This window comes from Salvelinus fontinalis, chromosome 24 (assembly GCF_029448725.1).
Source record: "Salvelinus fontinalis isolate EN_2023a chromosome 24, ASM2944872v1, whole genome shotgun sequence".
Taxonomy (NCBI): domain Eukaryota; kingdom Metazoa; phylum Chordata; class Actinopteri; order Salmoniformes; family Salmonidae; genus Salvelinus; species Salvelinus fontinalis.
In genome coordinates, this window is record NC_074688.1 from 25727880 (window position 1) to 25745216 (window position 17337).

A 17337-nucleotide genomic window follows, 5' to 3' on the forward strand; every position below is an offset into this window, starting at 1 on the left:
GGTACACACTCACACCCAACAAGGTCCACACACTCATACTTCCATGTTAATGAACACACCTAGTCAGGTTACAGAACAATTAGGCAAGCCTAGGGCCCCTAGACTCAGCGAGTATAGTATAACAGTGGGCTGTATAATCGGTTCACCTAGTAACTAGGATCAGTTTTGCCTTTTAGATCACAATGAATAAGATTACATGGACAGGGGGGCTGATCCTACTCTGAGATGCTTTGTAAATATGGGCCCTGATCTATAACTTACAACCAGGTTTACAGCAAAGCTATTTACTGGCTTATACATTCATCTTGTTGTGTTCTCCTACACAACACTAGTCCTATCTGATGGAAGACAATGAGAAAAACAACCTTTACCAAAAAAGAGATGTTTTATTGCATAAATGCTTTCCATTTACTTTTTTAATTTTTATTTTTACAGATTTTAACATTTACATAGACAATATTCAGGCTATTCTTAATATTAACTTAAATCTGGACTAAAAAGCACTTTCAATGGAGATTTTCCATTAATCTTGCTTTTTAGTCCAGCACAAGGTGTCACGATCGTCGTTACGTGAAAGAGAGGAGGACCAAGGCGCAGCGTGAAATGAACACATATTTAATCAACGAAGACGAAGAACACTTACAAACTAAACAAAACAACAAACCGACGAACGTGAAGCTATATAATGACAAGTGCAGACACAGGCAACTCACACATAGACATAGAAATCACCCACAAACTACCTAATGACTATGGCTGACTAAATATGGCTCCCAATCAGAGACAACGATAGACAGCTGTCTCTAATTGAGAACCAAACTAGGCAACCATAGACAAACATACACCTAGACTAGACACTGCCCCATAAACATACAAAACCCCCTAGACAATACAAAACACATTCATCCCCCATGTCACACCCTGACCTAACTAAAATGATAAAGAAAACAAAGATAACTAAGGCCAGGGCGTGACACAAGGCTTAATCTGTGTCCGGGAAACTACCCATACATGTTTTAATGGTGTGCTTGAAAAGTTTACATGTGTACGTGTATGTACTGTATATATATATGTATTTTATGTACAGTGTCCATACAGCACATACAGTGCCTTCGGAAAGTATTCAGACCCCTTGACTTTTTCCTAATTTTGTTACGTTACAGCCTTATTCTAAAATTGATTAAATAAATACAAATCCTTATCAATCTAAACACATTAGCCCATAATGATAAAGTGAAAACAGGTTTTTAGAAATGTTTGCAAATGTATTAAAAATAAAAACCGAAATATCTTATTTCATAAGTATTCAGACCATTTGCTATGAGACTTGAAATTGAGATCAGGTGCATCCCTGTTTTCATTGATCATCCTTGAGATGTTTCTACAACTTGATTGGAGTCTACCTGTGGTAAATTCAATTGATTGGATGTGATTTGGAAAGGCGCACACCCGTCGATATAAGGTCCCACAGTTGACAGTGCATGTCAGAGAAAAAAAACAAGCCTGGATGTCGAAGGAATTGTCTGTAGAGCTCCAAGACAGGATTGTGTCGAGGCACAGATCTGGTGAAGGGTACCAAAAAATGTCTGCAGCATTGAAGGTCCCCAAGGACACTGTGGCCTCCATCATTCTTAAATGGAAGAAGTTTGGAACCACCAAGACTCTTCCTAGAGCTGTCCGCCCGGTCAAACTGAGAAATCAAGGGAGAAGACCTTGGTCCGGGAGGTGAACAAGAACCTGATGGTCACTCTGACAGAGCTCTAGAGCTCCCCTGTGGAGATAGGAGAACCTTCCAGAAGGACAACCATCTCTGCAGCACTCCACTAATCAGGCCTTTATGGTAGAGTGGCCAGACGGAAGCCACTCCTCCATAAAAGGCACATGACATCCCGCTTGGAGTTTGCCAAAAGGCACCTAAAGGACTCAGACCATGAGAAACAAGATTATCTGGTCTGATGAAACCAAGATTGAACTCTTTGGCCTGAATGCCAGGCATCATATCTGGAGGAAACCTGACACCATCCCTACGGTGAAGCATGGTGGTGGCAGCATCATGCTGTGGGGATGTTTTTCAGCGGCAGGAACTGGGAGCCTAGTCGGGATCATGGCAAAGATTAACTGAGCAAAGTACAGAGAGATCCTTAATGAAAACCTTCTCCAGAGCACTCAGGACCTCAGACTGGGGTGAAGGTTCACCTTCCAACAGGACAACGACCCTAAGCACACAGCCAAGACAAAGTGGGAGTGGCTTTGGGACAAGCTCTCTGAATGTCCTTGAGTGGCCCAGCCAGAGCCCGGACTTGAACCCGATCAAACATCTCTGGAGAGACCTGAAAATAGCTGTGCAGCAACGCTCCCCATCCAACCTGACAGAGCTTGAGAAGAAGTGCAGAGAAGAAGGGGAGAAACTCCCCAAATACAGGTGTGCCAAGCTTGTAGCGTCATACCCAAGAAGAATCGAAGCTGTAATCGCTGCCAAAGGTGCTTTAACAAAGTACTGAGTAAAGGGTCTGAATACTTATGTAAATGTGATATTGTTTTTATATTTTTAATAAATGTGCAAAAATGTCTAAAAAACATTTTTTTTCTTTGTCATTATGGGGTATTATGTGTAGATTGATAACGGGAAAAAACGATTTAATCAATTTTAGAATAAGGCTGTAACATAACAAAATGTGGCAAAGGTCAAGGGGTCTGAATGCTTTCCGAAGGCAATTCAACCACCATGCTACTGAAGTGAGACTGTGTTAGCTGTCCAGCCTAATTCACCATCAGTTTTAATTATTAAGAAATGCATTGATTCTGTGAGGGCAGGTACAGCTCCATCACCTGTATAATATACCCAGGCTAGAGCCTTTTGTGTGGGCTACTATGTATTTATTTCTTCACAAACATAAGGCTCTGACGATACCCTGGTATTACAGTGTATCGTGGGGTTAGGGCAGTGCTGTGTCCCAAATGACTCACTATTCCCTCTATAGTGCAATACTTTGACCAGAGCCCCACGGGCCCTAGTCAATAGTAGTGCGCTACATATGTATTAGGGTACCATTAATGAAGCGGACAAGGGTGACGGCTCAAAACAGCGAAATAAGGAACAAGCTCCAGTTTGACAGAATACATTATATAATGAATGAGGAGAGAATTTGCCATCTATTAGGCTTAAATTGGTGGTCTCAACAATATTAAATCCAGTGTGGCCTACAGTATCTGCAAGATGATATTGCACACAAATCAGTGCTTTTACTTTGACATCATAAAACAAATATGAAAACTTCACAGAGGAGCCATCCATCCAAGCATGATGTTAAAATGAACGGGGACATTCATTGATCATACTTAAATGCAAACCTCTTCAATGTGATTAGAAAGGAGATTTTCTGCCATGGGAAAGACATACATAATTCCAATAAATAGACTGCTATGTACAGTTGAAGTCGGAAGTTGACATACAACTCAGCGAATTACATTTAAACTCAGTTTTTCACAATTACTGACAATTAATCAAATTAAAAATTCCCTGTCTTAGGTCAGTTAGGATCAACACTTTTTTTTTTAAATGTGAAATGTCAGAACAATAGTTGAGAGAATGATTTATTTCAGCTTTTTTTTCTTTCATCACATTCCCAGTGGGTCAGAAGTTCTCATACTCTCAATTAGTATTTGGTAGCATTGCCTTTAAATTGTTTAACTTTGGTCAAACGTTACGGGTAGCCTTCCACAAGCTTCCCACAATAAGTTATTTAGGCCCATTCCTCCTGACAGAGATGGTGTAACTGAGTCAGGTTTGTAGGCCTCCTTGCTCGCACACGCTTTTTCAGTTTTTCAGCCCACAGATTTTCTATAGGATTGAGGTCAGGGATTTGTGACGGCCACTCCAATACCTTGACTTTGTTGTCCTTAAGCCATTTTGTCACAACTTTGGAAGTATGCTTGGGGTCATTGTCCATTTGGAAGACCCATTTGCGACCAAGCTTTAACTTCCTGACTGATGTCTTGAGATGTTGCTTCAATATATCCACATAATTTTCCTCCCTCATAATGCCATCTATTTTGTGAAGTGCACCAGTCCCTCCTGCAGCAAAGCACCCCCACAACATGATGCTGCCACCCCCGTGCTTCACGGTTGGGATGGTGTTCTTCGGCTTGCTAGCCTCCGCCTTTTTCCTCTAAACATAACGATGGTCATTAAGGCCAAACAGTTCTATTTTTGTTTCATCAGACCAGAGGAGGACATTTCTCCAAAAAGTACGATCTTTGTCCCCATGTGCAATTGCAAACCGTAGTCTGGCTTTTTTGGCGGTTTTGGAGCAGTGGCTTCTTCCTTGCTGAGCGGCCTTTCTGGTTATGTCAATATAGGACTCGTTTTACTGTGGATATAGATACTTTTGTACCTGTTTCCTCTAGCATCTTCACAAGGTCCTTTGCTGTTGTTCAGGGATTGATTTGTACTTTCATACTAAAGTACATTCATCTGTAGGAGACAGAACACGTCTCCTTCCTCAGTGGTATGAAGGCTGCGCGGTCCCATGGTGTTTATACTTGCGTACTGTTGTTTGTACAGATGAACGTGGTACCTTCAGGAGTTTGGAAATTGCTCCCAAGGATGAACCAGACTCGTGGAGGGCTACAATTTATTCTGAGGTTTTGCTGATTTATTTTGATTTTCCCATGATGTCAAGCAAAGAGGCACTGAGTTTGAAGGTAGACATTGATATACATCCACAGGTACACCTCCAATTGACTCAAATTATGTTAATTAGCCTATCAGAAGCTTTTAAAGCCATGACAACATTTTCTGGAATTTTCCAAGCTATTTAAAGGCACAGTCAACTTAGTGTATGTAAACTTCTGACCCACTGGAATTATGACACAGTGAATTATAAGTGAAATAATCTGTCTGTAAACAATTTTTGGAAAAATGACTTGTCATGCACACTGACTTGCCAAAACTATAGTTTGTTAACAAGAAATTTGTAGGGTGGTTGAAATGAACTTCCGACTTCAACGGTATGTTCTACAAACATTGCAGTTAATCAAACTAACAATTATTTTGGTAGAACATTCACCATTTCATAAATCTTTCTATACAGATAAGACAGATAATAATCATAATATTATACTTCAACGTTTCATGTTCTGATGATTATACATCTGAATACAAGGGATGGATAATTCAGCTGACATTTCCGCATAATTTTCGTGTAATAAATGACAGCACTACAGCATGCAGAGCGACACCATGTTGGCGGAGCACTAGCTCTGGTCCATGGCGTTAGTGCGGCCTGCTAACTCTAGGCTCAGGGTATATTAGGCTCTATATATCCCTCACTAACTTTAAACATCAGCTATCTGAGCAGCTAACCGATCTCTGCAGCTGTACATAGCCCATCTGTAAATAGCCCATCCAATCTACCTACCTCATCCCCATATTGTTTTTATTTACTTTTCTGATCTTTTGCACACCAGTATTTCTACTTGCACATCATCATCTGCACATCTATTACTCCAGTGTTAATTTGCAAAATTGTAATTACTTCGCTATTATGGCCTATTTATTGCCTTACCTCATAAACACACTGTATATAGACTTTCTTTTTTTCTATTGTGTTATTGACTGTACGCTTGTTTATTCCATGTGTAACTCTGTCTTGTTGTTTGTGTTGCACTGCTTTGTTTTATCTTGGCCAGGTCGCAGTTGTAAATGAGAACTTATTCTCACCTGGCCTACCTGGTTAAATAAAGCTGAAATTTAAAAAAAAATTAAAAAGGGTTTAACACCCTGGACCAGGGTAACACCCTGGACCAGAGCTAGGAGAGCACATAAATTGTTACAAAAAATATCTGAATTCTGGAGCCAACCTCTAGATGGGGCTCTTGGACCAGTCTATGATTCTACTCTCCTCTCTGCTCATGGGGATAGATGGAAATTATTATACAGTGCAAAAGGGTGGGTGAAGGAACCCACAAATTATGGACTGTTTCTACCAAAAATACACATTTGTAACAGAAAACAACACTCGTTTAGTGTTCTTCATTCAGTACATCTCTATTGAGTTCTATGGCTTTGGCCAGAGAGCTGTGTCTCTGTCTGTCTACCTGCCTGTGTATTGTGACGTGGAAGGCATTAGCATCTGGTTTCACAGTGCTCTCTCCTTCCCTCCACCTCTAAATCTGCTAGAGCAGACTGTACCAACAATCATGCACATAGAACACCGTCAACCAATACACTTAGACAACAACAACATGGGTTACATACATATTTACATATCGACGTTGGACTTGATCACATGCAGTACTGTAGCTATTACAAGCAGTCCTCTCAGCAAAACTGAAGGTGGTTTCAATATTACCATGAGAGTCAATACAATACAGGAGTTCAGACCTACCTACCTCAAGAGGAATTAGATCATAGGTACATTACAGCCCAGACTTTTCACAGCTATGGTCTTCCAAACACTGTTCTGTTTAGCACTGGAGAACCTTCCACAGAGAAAGTAAGCGTGAGGTATTTTTCAATTTTACATATTGGGAAAATATTGGCCACAAGAATACCAACCGATTTCACTCCTGAACTCCGGATGAAAGCTTCTAGAACAGCTTAAACACCAGCCCTACAGCAGACGACACCATCATTCCTGTCGCATCCAAAGCCTTACTGTATGCTCCAATGATGAGCTGGCTTCCACCTCCCCTCAGGAAACTAGAATAACAGGCCAATTATTTCAGTGTGTGTGTGTGTGTGTGTGTGTGTGTGTGTGTGTGTGTGTGTGTGTGTGTGTGTGTGTGTGTGTGTGTGTGTGTGTGTGCGTGCGTGCGTGCGTGCGTGCGTGCGTGTGTGTTAGTGCATGCATAAGTGCGTGTGTGCGTTGCCAGATTGCAGCGGTGCATCCTGTAGCTCCTCAGGCTCATCAGGCTGCAGTGCAGGAGGCATAACTCCAATCTTTCTCACACAGATACAATTGAGGATATGTCTCAATCCACAAGGATGCTGCCTTATACAGATACACTGAGGGCCTGTCTCAATCCACCATGAATTCTGCCTTCTGAGGCAAGAAGTTAAAATTGCCTTCTGAAGTACCTTCATATGAAGACTCTGGGTAGGGAAGGGAAGAGAAGAAGAGTACTGAACTCCTGTACTTGTGTTTTTATTGCATTAGGGAACAGAGACAGCAGAGTAAGCGAAAGTCAGCCCTTGAATGTCCCTGCCAGAGTAAAGGGGTTATGAGGGGTCTCGCTGGACTCCTCATGCTGGCTTCTCAGTGTCGTTGGATGTCGGACTGTCATTCACCCAGAAAAATCTGGTGGTTTATCAGTCAGTGTTTTTTGTTTGTATGTCACCATCAGTGAGGCATTTTTTAAGTTGTTTTTTTCTTGGAAATGACCTCACCCACTGTCATCATGCACATGCAGGTTTGTTTTTCCCGCTCACAGTGGGCGTGGCCGGGTGTGGCTACTCCAGGCCGTTCCGCAGCATTTGATTGGCTGCGATGAGCATGACACTGATGATGAAGGCCATGGCGAAAGCGCAGATCAGACTCTTCCTCACGCACGTCTGCCGGTTCTTATTTTTAGAATGGACTAATAGAAGAGAGAACGGGAGAAAGGGAGAAAGAGAGAAAGAGAGAGAAAGCCAGAAAGAGAAAGATGCATAGAGGTTTATTACCAAATTCATTTCCAGCTGGCACATCATATTACACATAATATTTTTGCCATTTGCCATTCTCTGTTGTAAGAAAGGGAAAAACAGAAAGCCTAATACAAAGTCATTTTCAGCAGTGTGGTGAGAAATTACTAGGCTCTCTTCTGAATCATATAGTTTAGGTGTCAGAAAGTGAGTAAGTGAATGAGGGAGGGATGGAAGAAAGAAAAGAAAGGAGTAAGTGGCAGGGAGAGTGACTCTGGCAGAGAGAAAGCAGAGGTGAGATCAATCCTATGCTTCAGGTGAGGCTCTGCTTTCTGTCAGATGATGTGTTTGTGTTTGTGGCTGCAGCACAGTGGGATGAAAATAGAACTGACACAAATATACAGTACAACTGACCAAATATGCATTCACACATTCACACGCACACACACACAAAGACACACACAGACACACACACACACACACACACACACACACACACACACACACACACACACACACACACACACACACACACACACACACACACACACACACACACACACACACACACACACACACACACACACACACACACACACAGCTTGATAGTCATAGATATTCGCGCCATTTACCCGCGAAAAAAGATGGCGCCGAAGAACATGGCTGGCGTTTTACATTCTCCAAACAAATTGTGCTATTTTCTTAGTTTTTTGCGTTTTGTGTAACTTATTTTTAAAAATGATTTTGTACATAATGTTTCAGCTACTGTCTCTTATGACCGAAAATAACTTCTGGACATCAGAACAGCGATTACTTACCACGGACTGGAAAAAACTTTTTCCTTTAACGAGTCCGACGAGGAGGATATCATGCTTTCACTGGAACAGGCCCAGATCCCTGTAATTTGCTTGAAGAAAAGACGCAGGAAAAGGGGCCACAGATCGGGCTGCCTTCTGAGGATCCGTAGGCGAGCAAGTAAGCTCCCACTGCCACGTTGGTAGCCATGAAGTGCTTTGAAAGTGTGGTGCCAGGACAACAACCTCTCCCTCAATGTGAGGAAGACTAAGGAGCTGATCGTGGACTACAGGAAAAGGCAGGCTGAACAGGCCCCCCTTAACATAGACGGGGCTGTAGTGGAGCGGATCGAGAGTTTCAAGTTCATTGGTGTCCACATCTCCAACGAACTATCATGGTCCAAATATACCAAGACAGTTGTGAAGAGGGCACCACAAAACCTTTTCCCCCTCAGGAGATTGACAAGATTTGGCATGTGTCCACAGATCCTCAAAAGGTTCTACAGCTGCATCGAGAGCATCCTGACCGTAAGGCGCTTCCGAACATCCAAACTTCCGAACATCCATATAATAGGCGGTGTCAGAGAAAAGCCCATAAAATTGTCAGAGACTCCAGTCACCCAAGTTATGGACTGTTTTCTCTGCTGCAGCACGGCAGGCGGTGCCGGAGCACCAGGTCTGGGACCGAGGGGCTCCTTGACAGCTTCTGACGCAAAGCCATAAGACTGTTGAACAATTAATGAAATCGCCACTAGACTATTTACATTGACTACCCCTCCCTTATGTATACTGCTGCTGCTCGCTGTTTATTATCTATGCATAGTCACTTCACCCCTACCTACATGTACAAGTTGCCTCGGCTGGCCTGTACCCCCGCACACTGACTCGGTACCGGTACCCCCGGTGTATAGCCTCGTTATTGTTATTCTTATTGTGTTACCTTTTATTATAATTTTTTACTTTAGTTTATTTGGTAAATATTTTCTTAACTCTTCTTGAACTGCACTGTTGGTTAAGGGCTTATAAGTAAGCATTTCACGGTAAGGTCTAGACTTGCATGTGACAAATACAGTTTGATTTGATTTGAACTTCAGGCCCAATCAGTGACCTGGAAACAGCGGAGCTGGTTTACAGGGCCGTGGTAATTGTGGTAATTAGATGGGCTGGGCAAATGACCTGCAGGTACAAAGTCCTGTGTAGGCTGCCCCCGCCTTCCTCTACATCTCACTCTCTCACAAGCTATTTACAACTCTGATGTCAGAAAGCACTGAACAAATCACTTTACTTACACAAAAGTCAACTTTAACAGTTTTTTTGGTTAAAAATTTGTAATCAAAATGAGCTAAAATGTATAGATTTGTCATATCTGTATCATGAAGCATTTTACGATAACACAATCAATTGTGCCCTACAGTGACATCAAGTATTTATTTCTATAGGTCAGAACACATTCAAGTGTTCGTCAATAGCGGGTACTGTTCTTTTAGACCTTGGAGCCTGATATTCTCTTCCCCTACGTGATTTAGCCCATAGTGGTGCTAACTGTAACTCCCAGTCACAAACCCAGTTGAAACATCCCATTCGCACAGAGGACACATTGTAATCTCTCAGTCTCACCTTCCGGTTTTAATACTCTGATAAAGCACCTTTACAATCCATGTCCAGCCCTGATGTCTGTTGCCACTCTTACAGCAGTAAATCTACCATGACAGGCCATTTCGGCTCTGCTGCATCGCACAGCCTTTCCAGTTTCACAAGGAGCAGTGTGTCTCAGACTGCAACAGAGAGAGATTAATAAGGGAATGACCTCTGAGTGTCTATTTTGGCTCTAACCTGAAAGGCTACAGAACCAACAGCTTACTGGGGAAGGAGGTTCTAGTTGTACTCAAAGGATCTCAGGGGAAATGCTACATTTTATGTTTTGTAACCTTTCACCTGAACACTGGTCTCCTGCTCCTGACGTTCAATTGTTGTATCATCTTCACTACAGACATAATAGGGTCATTCCAATAATTCAGTGCCTTTAGAGTGTAACTTGGTCAAAAAATAATTTTGATTCCACCTAATTTTAACATTCTGTCAAAAACAGCACATGTTCAACTTCATAAAAAACATGTTTCCCATCTCAAGTGGATACATTTAAAATAGACTTTAGGAAGTGCCTATTGAATTCCAAATAAAGTAACAGGGTTGACGATTTCATCTTAAATCAACCATAAATCCCTTTGTGAATGAGCGAATGAAAGCTTATTGTGTGCAACAGTGAGTGGTAATTGAATGCAAGCTGCACCAAAACAATTAAATTGCTAAAACATTTCTAGCCTGTCTAACTATGGGTAACAGGGTTGACGTGTTATACTCAACCCACTCAGTTTTCCACCACAAAACCAGAAAATTGACAAGAAGAGTAGAGCCAGCTCACCTGCTTTGATACTATGATTTGACTATTAGATGTTCAATGTTTCTTTTGAAAAAACATTTTAAAAGGAATAGTTTCAACACGATCTTTCTAGAAGTGACACAGGGTTGATGGAGGGACATGTCAAAATTGTGCATTTTGGCACTTTAGCAAGCCTTTATTTATATAAGAAAATAGGTTTTATAGAATTTTCCATGTGGTCTATATTAAAGGGCACTTCAATTAATATTGCAGGCTTTTAAAATTCTATATTGGTGCAACATTTGTACTTAAAGTATCAAAGGGACGCAAAAGGCATTATTTTCGTGGAACGACTCAATAACAAACAAAAAATAAAGATTCATATCAACCTAAACACCCTTCCCTGCTGCTATGGTATTCATAACTCCCTGATGACACCTTTTTTCATCATAGCCCAGGTGACCAAATGACTTCCTACACCATGAACACCATCAATCAATAAATCAGCAGGTGGAGTCTGACGATTATGGATCCTGATAGGTGGAGTCAGATTCATCCTGACGGGTGGACGGGCGTGCAGCGCTCTCTGCCCCACCGATGACAGCTAGCAGACTCTCTCACTCCCACACATCCACCCTCCATCTCTTTCTCACATCCACCCTCCATCTCTTTCCACAGGCTACAGAATCTACTCAACTCACTTCCTTCAAAGTCTGCCTGACAGTGTCCCGAGTTCTCGTTGAGGCTCTCCTCCTCGTTGATGATGATGTTCTCGATGTCCTTCATGGTCAGGTGGTCTCTGAAGGCGTGGAACAGAATGTGTTTCAGCTCTTCAAGGGTGATACGCTGCATGTCAAACTGCAGGGGGGAGGAAAGGGGAGGAAAAGAGTAGTGAGGGAAAAGTTTTGAAGAGAGGGAAAGCAAACAACACACTTTAATTTGCTACATTGACACAGGGGGAATGGAAGGTTCCCAAATCAATTGTACATTTCTTATTATTATTTTTAATTTTTACAAAAGGTGAATTTTTTGTTGTTGTAAAATAGTCATGATTACTCTACTGAGGTACCTTTTGTCTGATGGATTCACATCATGCAACTATTTCTGTAACATACTTCAATACAGGAAATCCAGACTAGGGACGCTAAAATAAATGTGCTCAAAAGAAAAAAACTCATATTGATGCTATTTCAAAGTCTGATTGAAGGCCCAAGCAATAAGACAGGACTAGTAGAATACAACGCTTGCATTTTAGCTCCATGTGTTTTCTAGTTCATTCCTCTGTACATTCACACTAATGAAAGTAGCTACTGCAAGTGACTAAAGTTATAGCCTTAAAGTGATTGATCTCACCTTAGGTGTTGATGAATGGCTGATGCTTTTTAACCATTATCCAAAGCAATCCAATATAACAAGAAATAACACCCAGAGCCATATGCCAAAATCTTGGAAGATTCCCAAAGTCCTTGGCAACGTTTTGGAGGAGTTTAAAAGTTTACTTTGCAGGTATTTCTCCAGTTTTTGCCTCCTTACACTAGCTGTCTGTGGTATTAAGAATTCATTTCAAACTGATCGTTTTGGAGGAGTTTAAAAGTCCCCTACAATCAATCTAATGGTTCCAATTCAACAATATGCAAAGATCTATCAAACATGATTGAGAATGTATTTGTAGTGAAAGCCAACAGTGCACAAAGATACATTGATGCTGCTGACACAAAAGTGAAAGACTAAAATAATTTATCCTTCTTTTATTGAATTTTTATTTAACCTTTATTTACCCAGGTAATCTCATTGAGATATCTATTTTTCAAGAGAGACCCGGTCCAACCAAGACAGAGGCAGGGGAGAACAAAGTTTCAGACAAATCTCCGACATAACAACTTACAGACATAGCCACACCATGAACAAATTATAGACGTAGACACACACACATATCAAATTACATACAGAGACATACAAACATCATAGATAAAATCAATCATATGTACCTGTAATATCCTTGTTAGAACCAAGTATTGAGTTTATTTGTTATAATTAATTGGTATTAGATTTTAAAGGTGATTGAATTGCTCCCAAATTGTAATGTTGTTAATGCATTTCTTTTGAATAAATATTTCTTTAATGTATAAGTGAATAGGTTGGTTTACTTTTAAGTTTAAGTTTTGACCAATAAGGTCACTTGTTAAGTTGTGGCCAATAGGAGTTGACCTGGTTAACCTTTTCTCAATAGGGGGTGCTGTTTGCACTTTGTAATAATTTAGTTCCCAAATTAAACTGCCTCGTACTCAATTCTTGCTCGTACAATATGCATATTATTATTACTATTGGATAGAAAACACTCTCTAGTTTCTAAAACCGTTTGAAGTATATATGTGAGTAAAACAGAACTCGAGTTGGAGCAATTTTCCTATGAGGATGTGAGAATGCTGAAATCTGCAGGCTGTTCTGAGGTCGGTTTATTAATTTGCATGTCTTCTATTGGTTGAGATGCACTGCATACGCCTTCCCCTGGATGTCAGCGAATAGTGAGAATTGAAATGGAGTTGCTAGGTACATCTGAGGCCTTATAAATGGGCTGGCAACGTGGTGTACTCTCTTTCTTCTCTTCGCCATGACGCAAAAAGGACCTCAGGATGTCGTTCTAGAAAGCTCCCGTTATAGCCCTTAGATATATCCGGCTCTGTTTTTATTCGATATAGGTGTTAAAGACATCATAATGTTGTTATTTTAAACCGAGTTATATCAGTTTATATCAGTATATTGCGATTCTCGGGTATTTATTTGTGCTGCGTTCTAGGGACTTGGACACGTCTGGCCCACATGACTAATGTTTACTGCTAATTCCAACGTTGAAGGCGACAATCTACAACCGAGCAACGATTCTTCTGGACAAAGGACAACTTGCCCAAGATTCTGATGGGAGCTCATCAAAAAGTAAGAACTATTTATGATGTTAATTCGTTGTTCTGTTGAAAAATGTAAAATTCATATTCCGCCATTAATTTCGCTGCGGTCTCGCTTTAACGCACGCTGTATGTCGTAGTAACATTAATTTTAAAAATCTAACACAGCGATTGCATTAAGAACTAATGTATCTTTCATTTGCTGTCCAACCTGTATTTTTTAGTCAAGTTTAGGATTAGTTAATGATTAGATTAGGTGCCTCTCCCAAGATTACTCCCGACATATTGTTGGCAGCTTGTCTACTATTCTCATTGTATAACCACGATTTGTGCCACTAAATATGCACATTTTCGGACAAACTCTATATGTATTGTGTAATATGATGTTATAGGACTGTCATCTGAAGAAGTTTGAGAAGGTTAGTGAAAAAATGTATATCTTTTGCTGGTTTATTCGTTATCGCTATTGTTGGCTTGAATCAATGCTGTTGTGTGGTTGGCTATTGTAGTAAGCTAATATAATGCTATATTGTGTTTTCGCTGTAAAACACTTAAAAAATCTGAAATATTGGCTGGATTCACAAGATCTTTGTCTTTCATTTGCTGTACGCTGTGTATTTTTCAGAAATGTTTTATGATGAGTATTTAGGTAATTCACGTTGGTCTCTGTAGTTATTCTAGTTGCTTTGGTGAGAGTTGTGATGGTGGCTGCAATGGTAAACTATGATTTATACCTGAAATATGCAAATTTTTCTAACAAAACATATGCTATACAATAAATATGTTATCAGACTGTCATCTGATGAAGTTGTTTATTGGTTAGTGGCTATTTATATCTTTATTTGGTCGAAATTGTGATAAAAACAGCACGACCCGATGAAAATGTCCCAGAAGCCTTGTGCAGGAAAAAAATGGTGTAAAAAAAAGTTGTGTCTTTTGCTATCGTGGTTAGCTAATAGATAGGTAATAGGTAATAGAGTCAACAGAACAGATAATAAAAAGTAGCAGCAGCATATGTGAGGAGTTTTAAAAAAGTGCAAAAAGTGCAAAATGCAGATAGTCTGGGTAGCTATTTGGTTAACTATTGATCAGTCTTGTAGCTTGGGGATAGAAGCTTTTCAGGGTCCTGTTGGTTCCAGACATGGTACATCGGTGCGGTAGCAGAGAGAACTGTAATGCCCGGGGTGTCGTGGATGAAAGGAGTCAAACACAGGAGACAGAGAGTTCAGAGTAGTGTTCCAAATTTAATTCCCCCACACGGGTGAAAACACGACGCTACTCTAAAACAAATGCTTCACCACAAACAAAGTGAGAAACACGAATAAACACAAACCAACGAACACGTGCCCTGACACAAGAATGTACAGACTGTACACACAACAATCCCGCACACCTAGCAGGCCGGGCTGCTGGGTAATAAAGCCCCACAAATCACCCTAACCACAAACAGGTGTCAATAATCAACAAAAAGGGAGGGGGAGGAAAAGTCAGTAGCAGCTAGTAGGCAGGTGACGACGACCGCCGAGCGCCACCCGAACAGGAAGGGGAGCCACCTTCGGTGGGAGTCGTTACAAGAACAGTCTATGACTTGGGTGGCTGGAGTCTTTGACAATTCTTTGACACGCACGTGCCCACTCACGCACGCTCGCACACACGCGCACGCATACACACACCCACAAACACACACACACACACGCACACACCATTAGTCTATCAGCTCAGTGGGATAGGAGAGAGGAGGAAAGGAGACAAGCAGTGTCTTTCTGTGCCACTTCTATAACATCTGTTTCAGACTGGTGCTGCTCATGAATGGTAATATGGACTTAATACAACTCGTGTTTTCAAAATGCAGTATCTTGGAACAGGTGGATTGAAACACTGCCTGCGTGACTGGCTGTGTGACATACCTGATTGGGATTGTGAAATAGGGTATTTAAAACTGTCACAAACTTTCTGTCAAGTGGTTTAAAGGTTTGAGAGCTCCACTTCCCTTACAAAGGTGTTGTTGTCGCATGCTCCTCATACTAATATGTTACTAATACCTCAGCAATGTCATCTCTTTATATACTAGCACACGCTTAGAAATGCAAGCCCAATACATTGAATCAGTCTAAGATTCAAAGATTAAATTCTAAGAAGTATGATTGTGTGGCTATTATGACAGATACTACAGTATATTGTATCATTGTCTGTGATTAGTTAAAGACCTCCTGAGCCAGACAGTGGCTGATTTATTAGGCAACTAGCAAATGTAATATCCTGTTCTGTCATCCTACACTGTAAAATATATATGTTAATTTAACGTGCAATTGTTAGGCAACCAGCTGCAATAGGATTGTGACTTTACTCAGCATTTGGGCATAAGCTGAACCAACACACATGCTCAAGTTGAATTGTATATTCACACAACTTTAAATTTAAGGTTGAGTGAACATGCAATTCAACTTGATAATTTATTCTGCCTTATTTGCATATTACCCAGAGTGCCTTGCTTTTCGAAGTGAATTCTAGTTACCACCCATGACTATTTGTTAGCGACAAAGACATGGTTGTTGTATTCAATGGTTTTCAGAACTGTTGCCTTCACCAAATGAGTGTATATGTGAATATGTTATCTATAAATTAAAAACTTTATGACAATGCACTACATATATTGTAAGGCCCTTCTTTGAGGACCTAGTTACACCCTAACACAGTGGTCTGAAACTCCTGTTTTACAGGCCACATTAAACCTGCAAGTCACATAATGCTGGCTTGCAAAGTGGTGTGTAATTCCAATTGGAATCCAGACAGAGTGAGGATGTACAATAATTGACCCTTCACTAATCCCCCCTTGGTTACTGTTTGACAACATTTCCCCGCCTAATTCCCCCTTTTAACCACTGGCAAAATCCCCTCAAAATGATCTCAAACTGTGTTTTTAATATTAAATTAAACACAGACGACCCCTTGCTAATCAGTAAATGCTCAGGTATATTGTGAAGGACTGTCATTAAAATGACTGTCATTAAATGCTTCACAGGAATCTGGTAAAATGATGTTTGTAGTGTGGCTAGCCACTGAATGACTCTGAATGCACTGTGCATGCAGTCAAAGCTACTAACCAAAGCTACTAACCAAAGCTACTAAGCACAGAGTGCTCTCAAATGGTTTGCTGATTTTGACAGTAGATGACAGTTATATTCCTAATATATCCAATACATTTAGACAAAACAAGTTATATTAAGTGGCTAGCTAACAATTATTCTTATTTCCCTCACTGGCTTTCCTTCATTTCCAACGTGAGCTTGTTCGAGGTGTCAGACTTGACAACAGTTGATTGGTCGCCCAAAATTCTGGAGCTGCATCCTGCACTCAGAATTGCCAGGGTAGGGAAAATGCATTATTGAGACTACCTAAATACCTCAACTGGAACAGCCATCTCAGCAGAAGATGCAATAAAACCAGCTACTAACAGATTGGATTAGTTTAGAAAAATGTATGTTATTCATGTTTGTGTAGCATAAAGTTAAATCAACCTATCAAAGTATATGCAAAAACATAGGTATGGAAACACAGGTATGGAAACAAACATCTATCTGCAAGAGAGCATGCAGGGAAGTATGATAATGATGGGCATAGTTTTTAGTTGTT

At 40.7% G+C, this 17337-nt stretch overlaps 1 protein-coding gene across 3 annotated transcripts in view; it reads right to left on the reverse strand.

Moving 5' to 3' along the window:
• Window positions 1–366: 366 nt before the first annotated feature.
• The window catches only part of LOC129822600 (calcium-binding protein 8), a 107534-nt gene continuing 90563 nt past the window's right edge, over window positions 367–17337 (reverse strand). For 2 of the 3 annotated variants that reach the window (XM_055880962.1, XM_055880961.1), the window contains exons 5-6: window positions 11503–11659; window positions 367–7581 (exon numbers count right to left, since the gene is read on the reverse strand). In XM_055880962.1, the coding sequence (XP_055736937.1) occupies window positions 7454–7581; window positions 11503–11659 (285 nt within the window). In that variant the 3' untranslated portion in view covers window positions 367–7453. Of the gene's footprint in view, window positions 7582–9835; window positions 11660–17337 lie in introns of those variants that run through there. The other variant, XM_055880963.1, reaches the window with a different exon arrangement.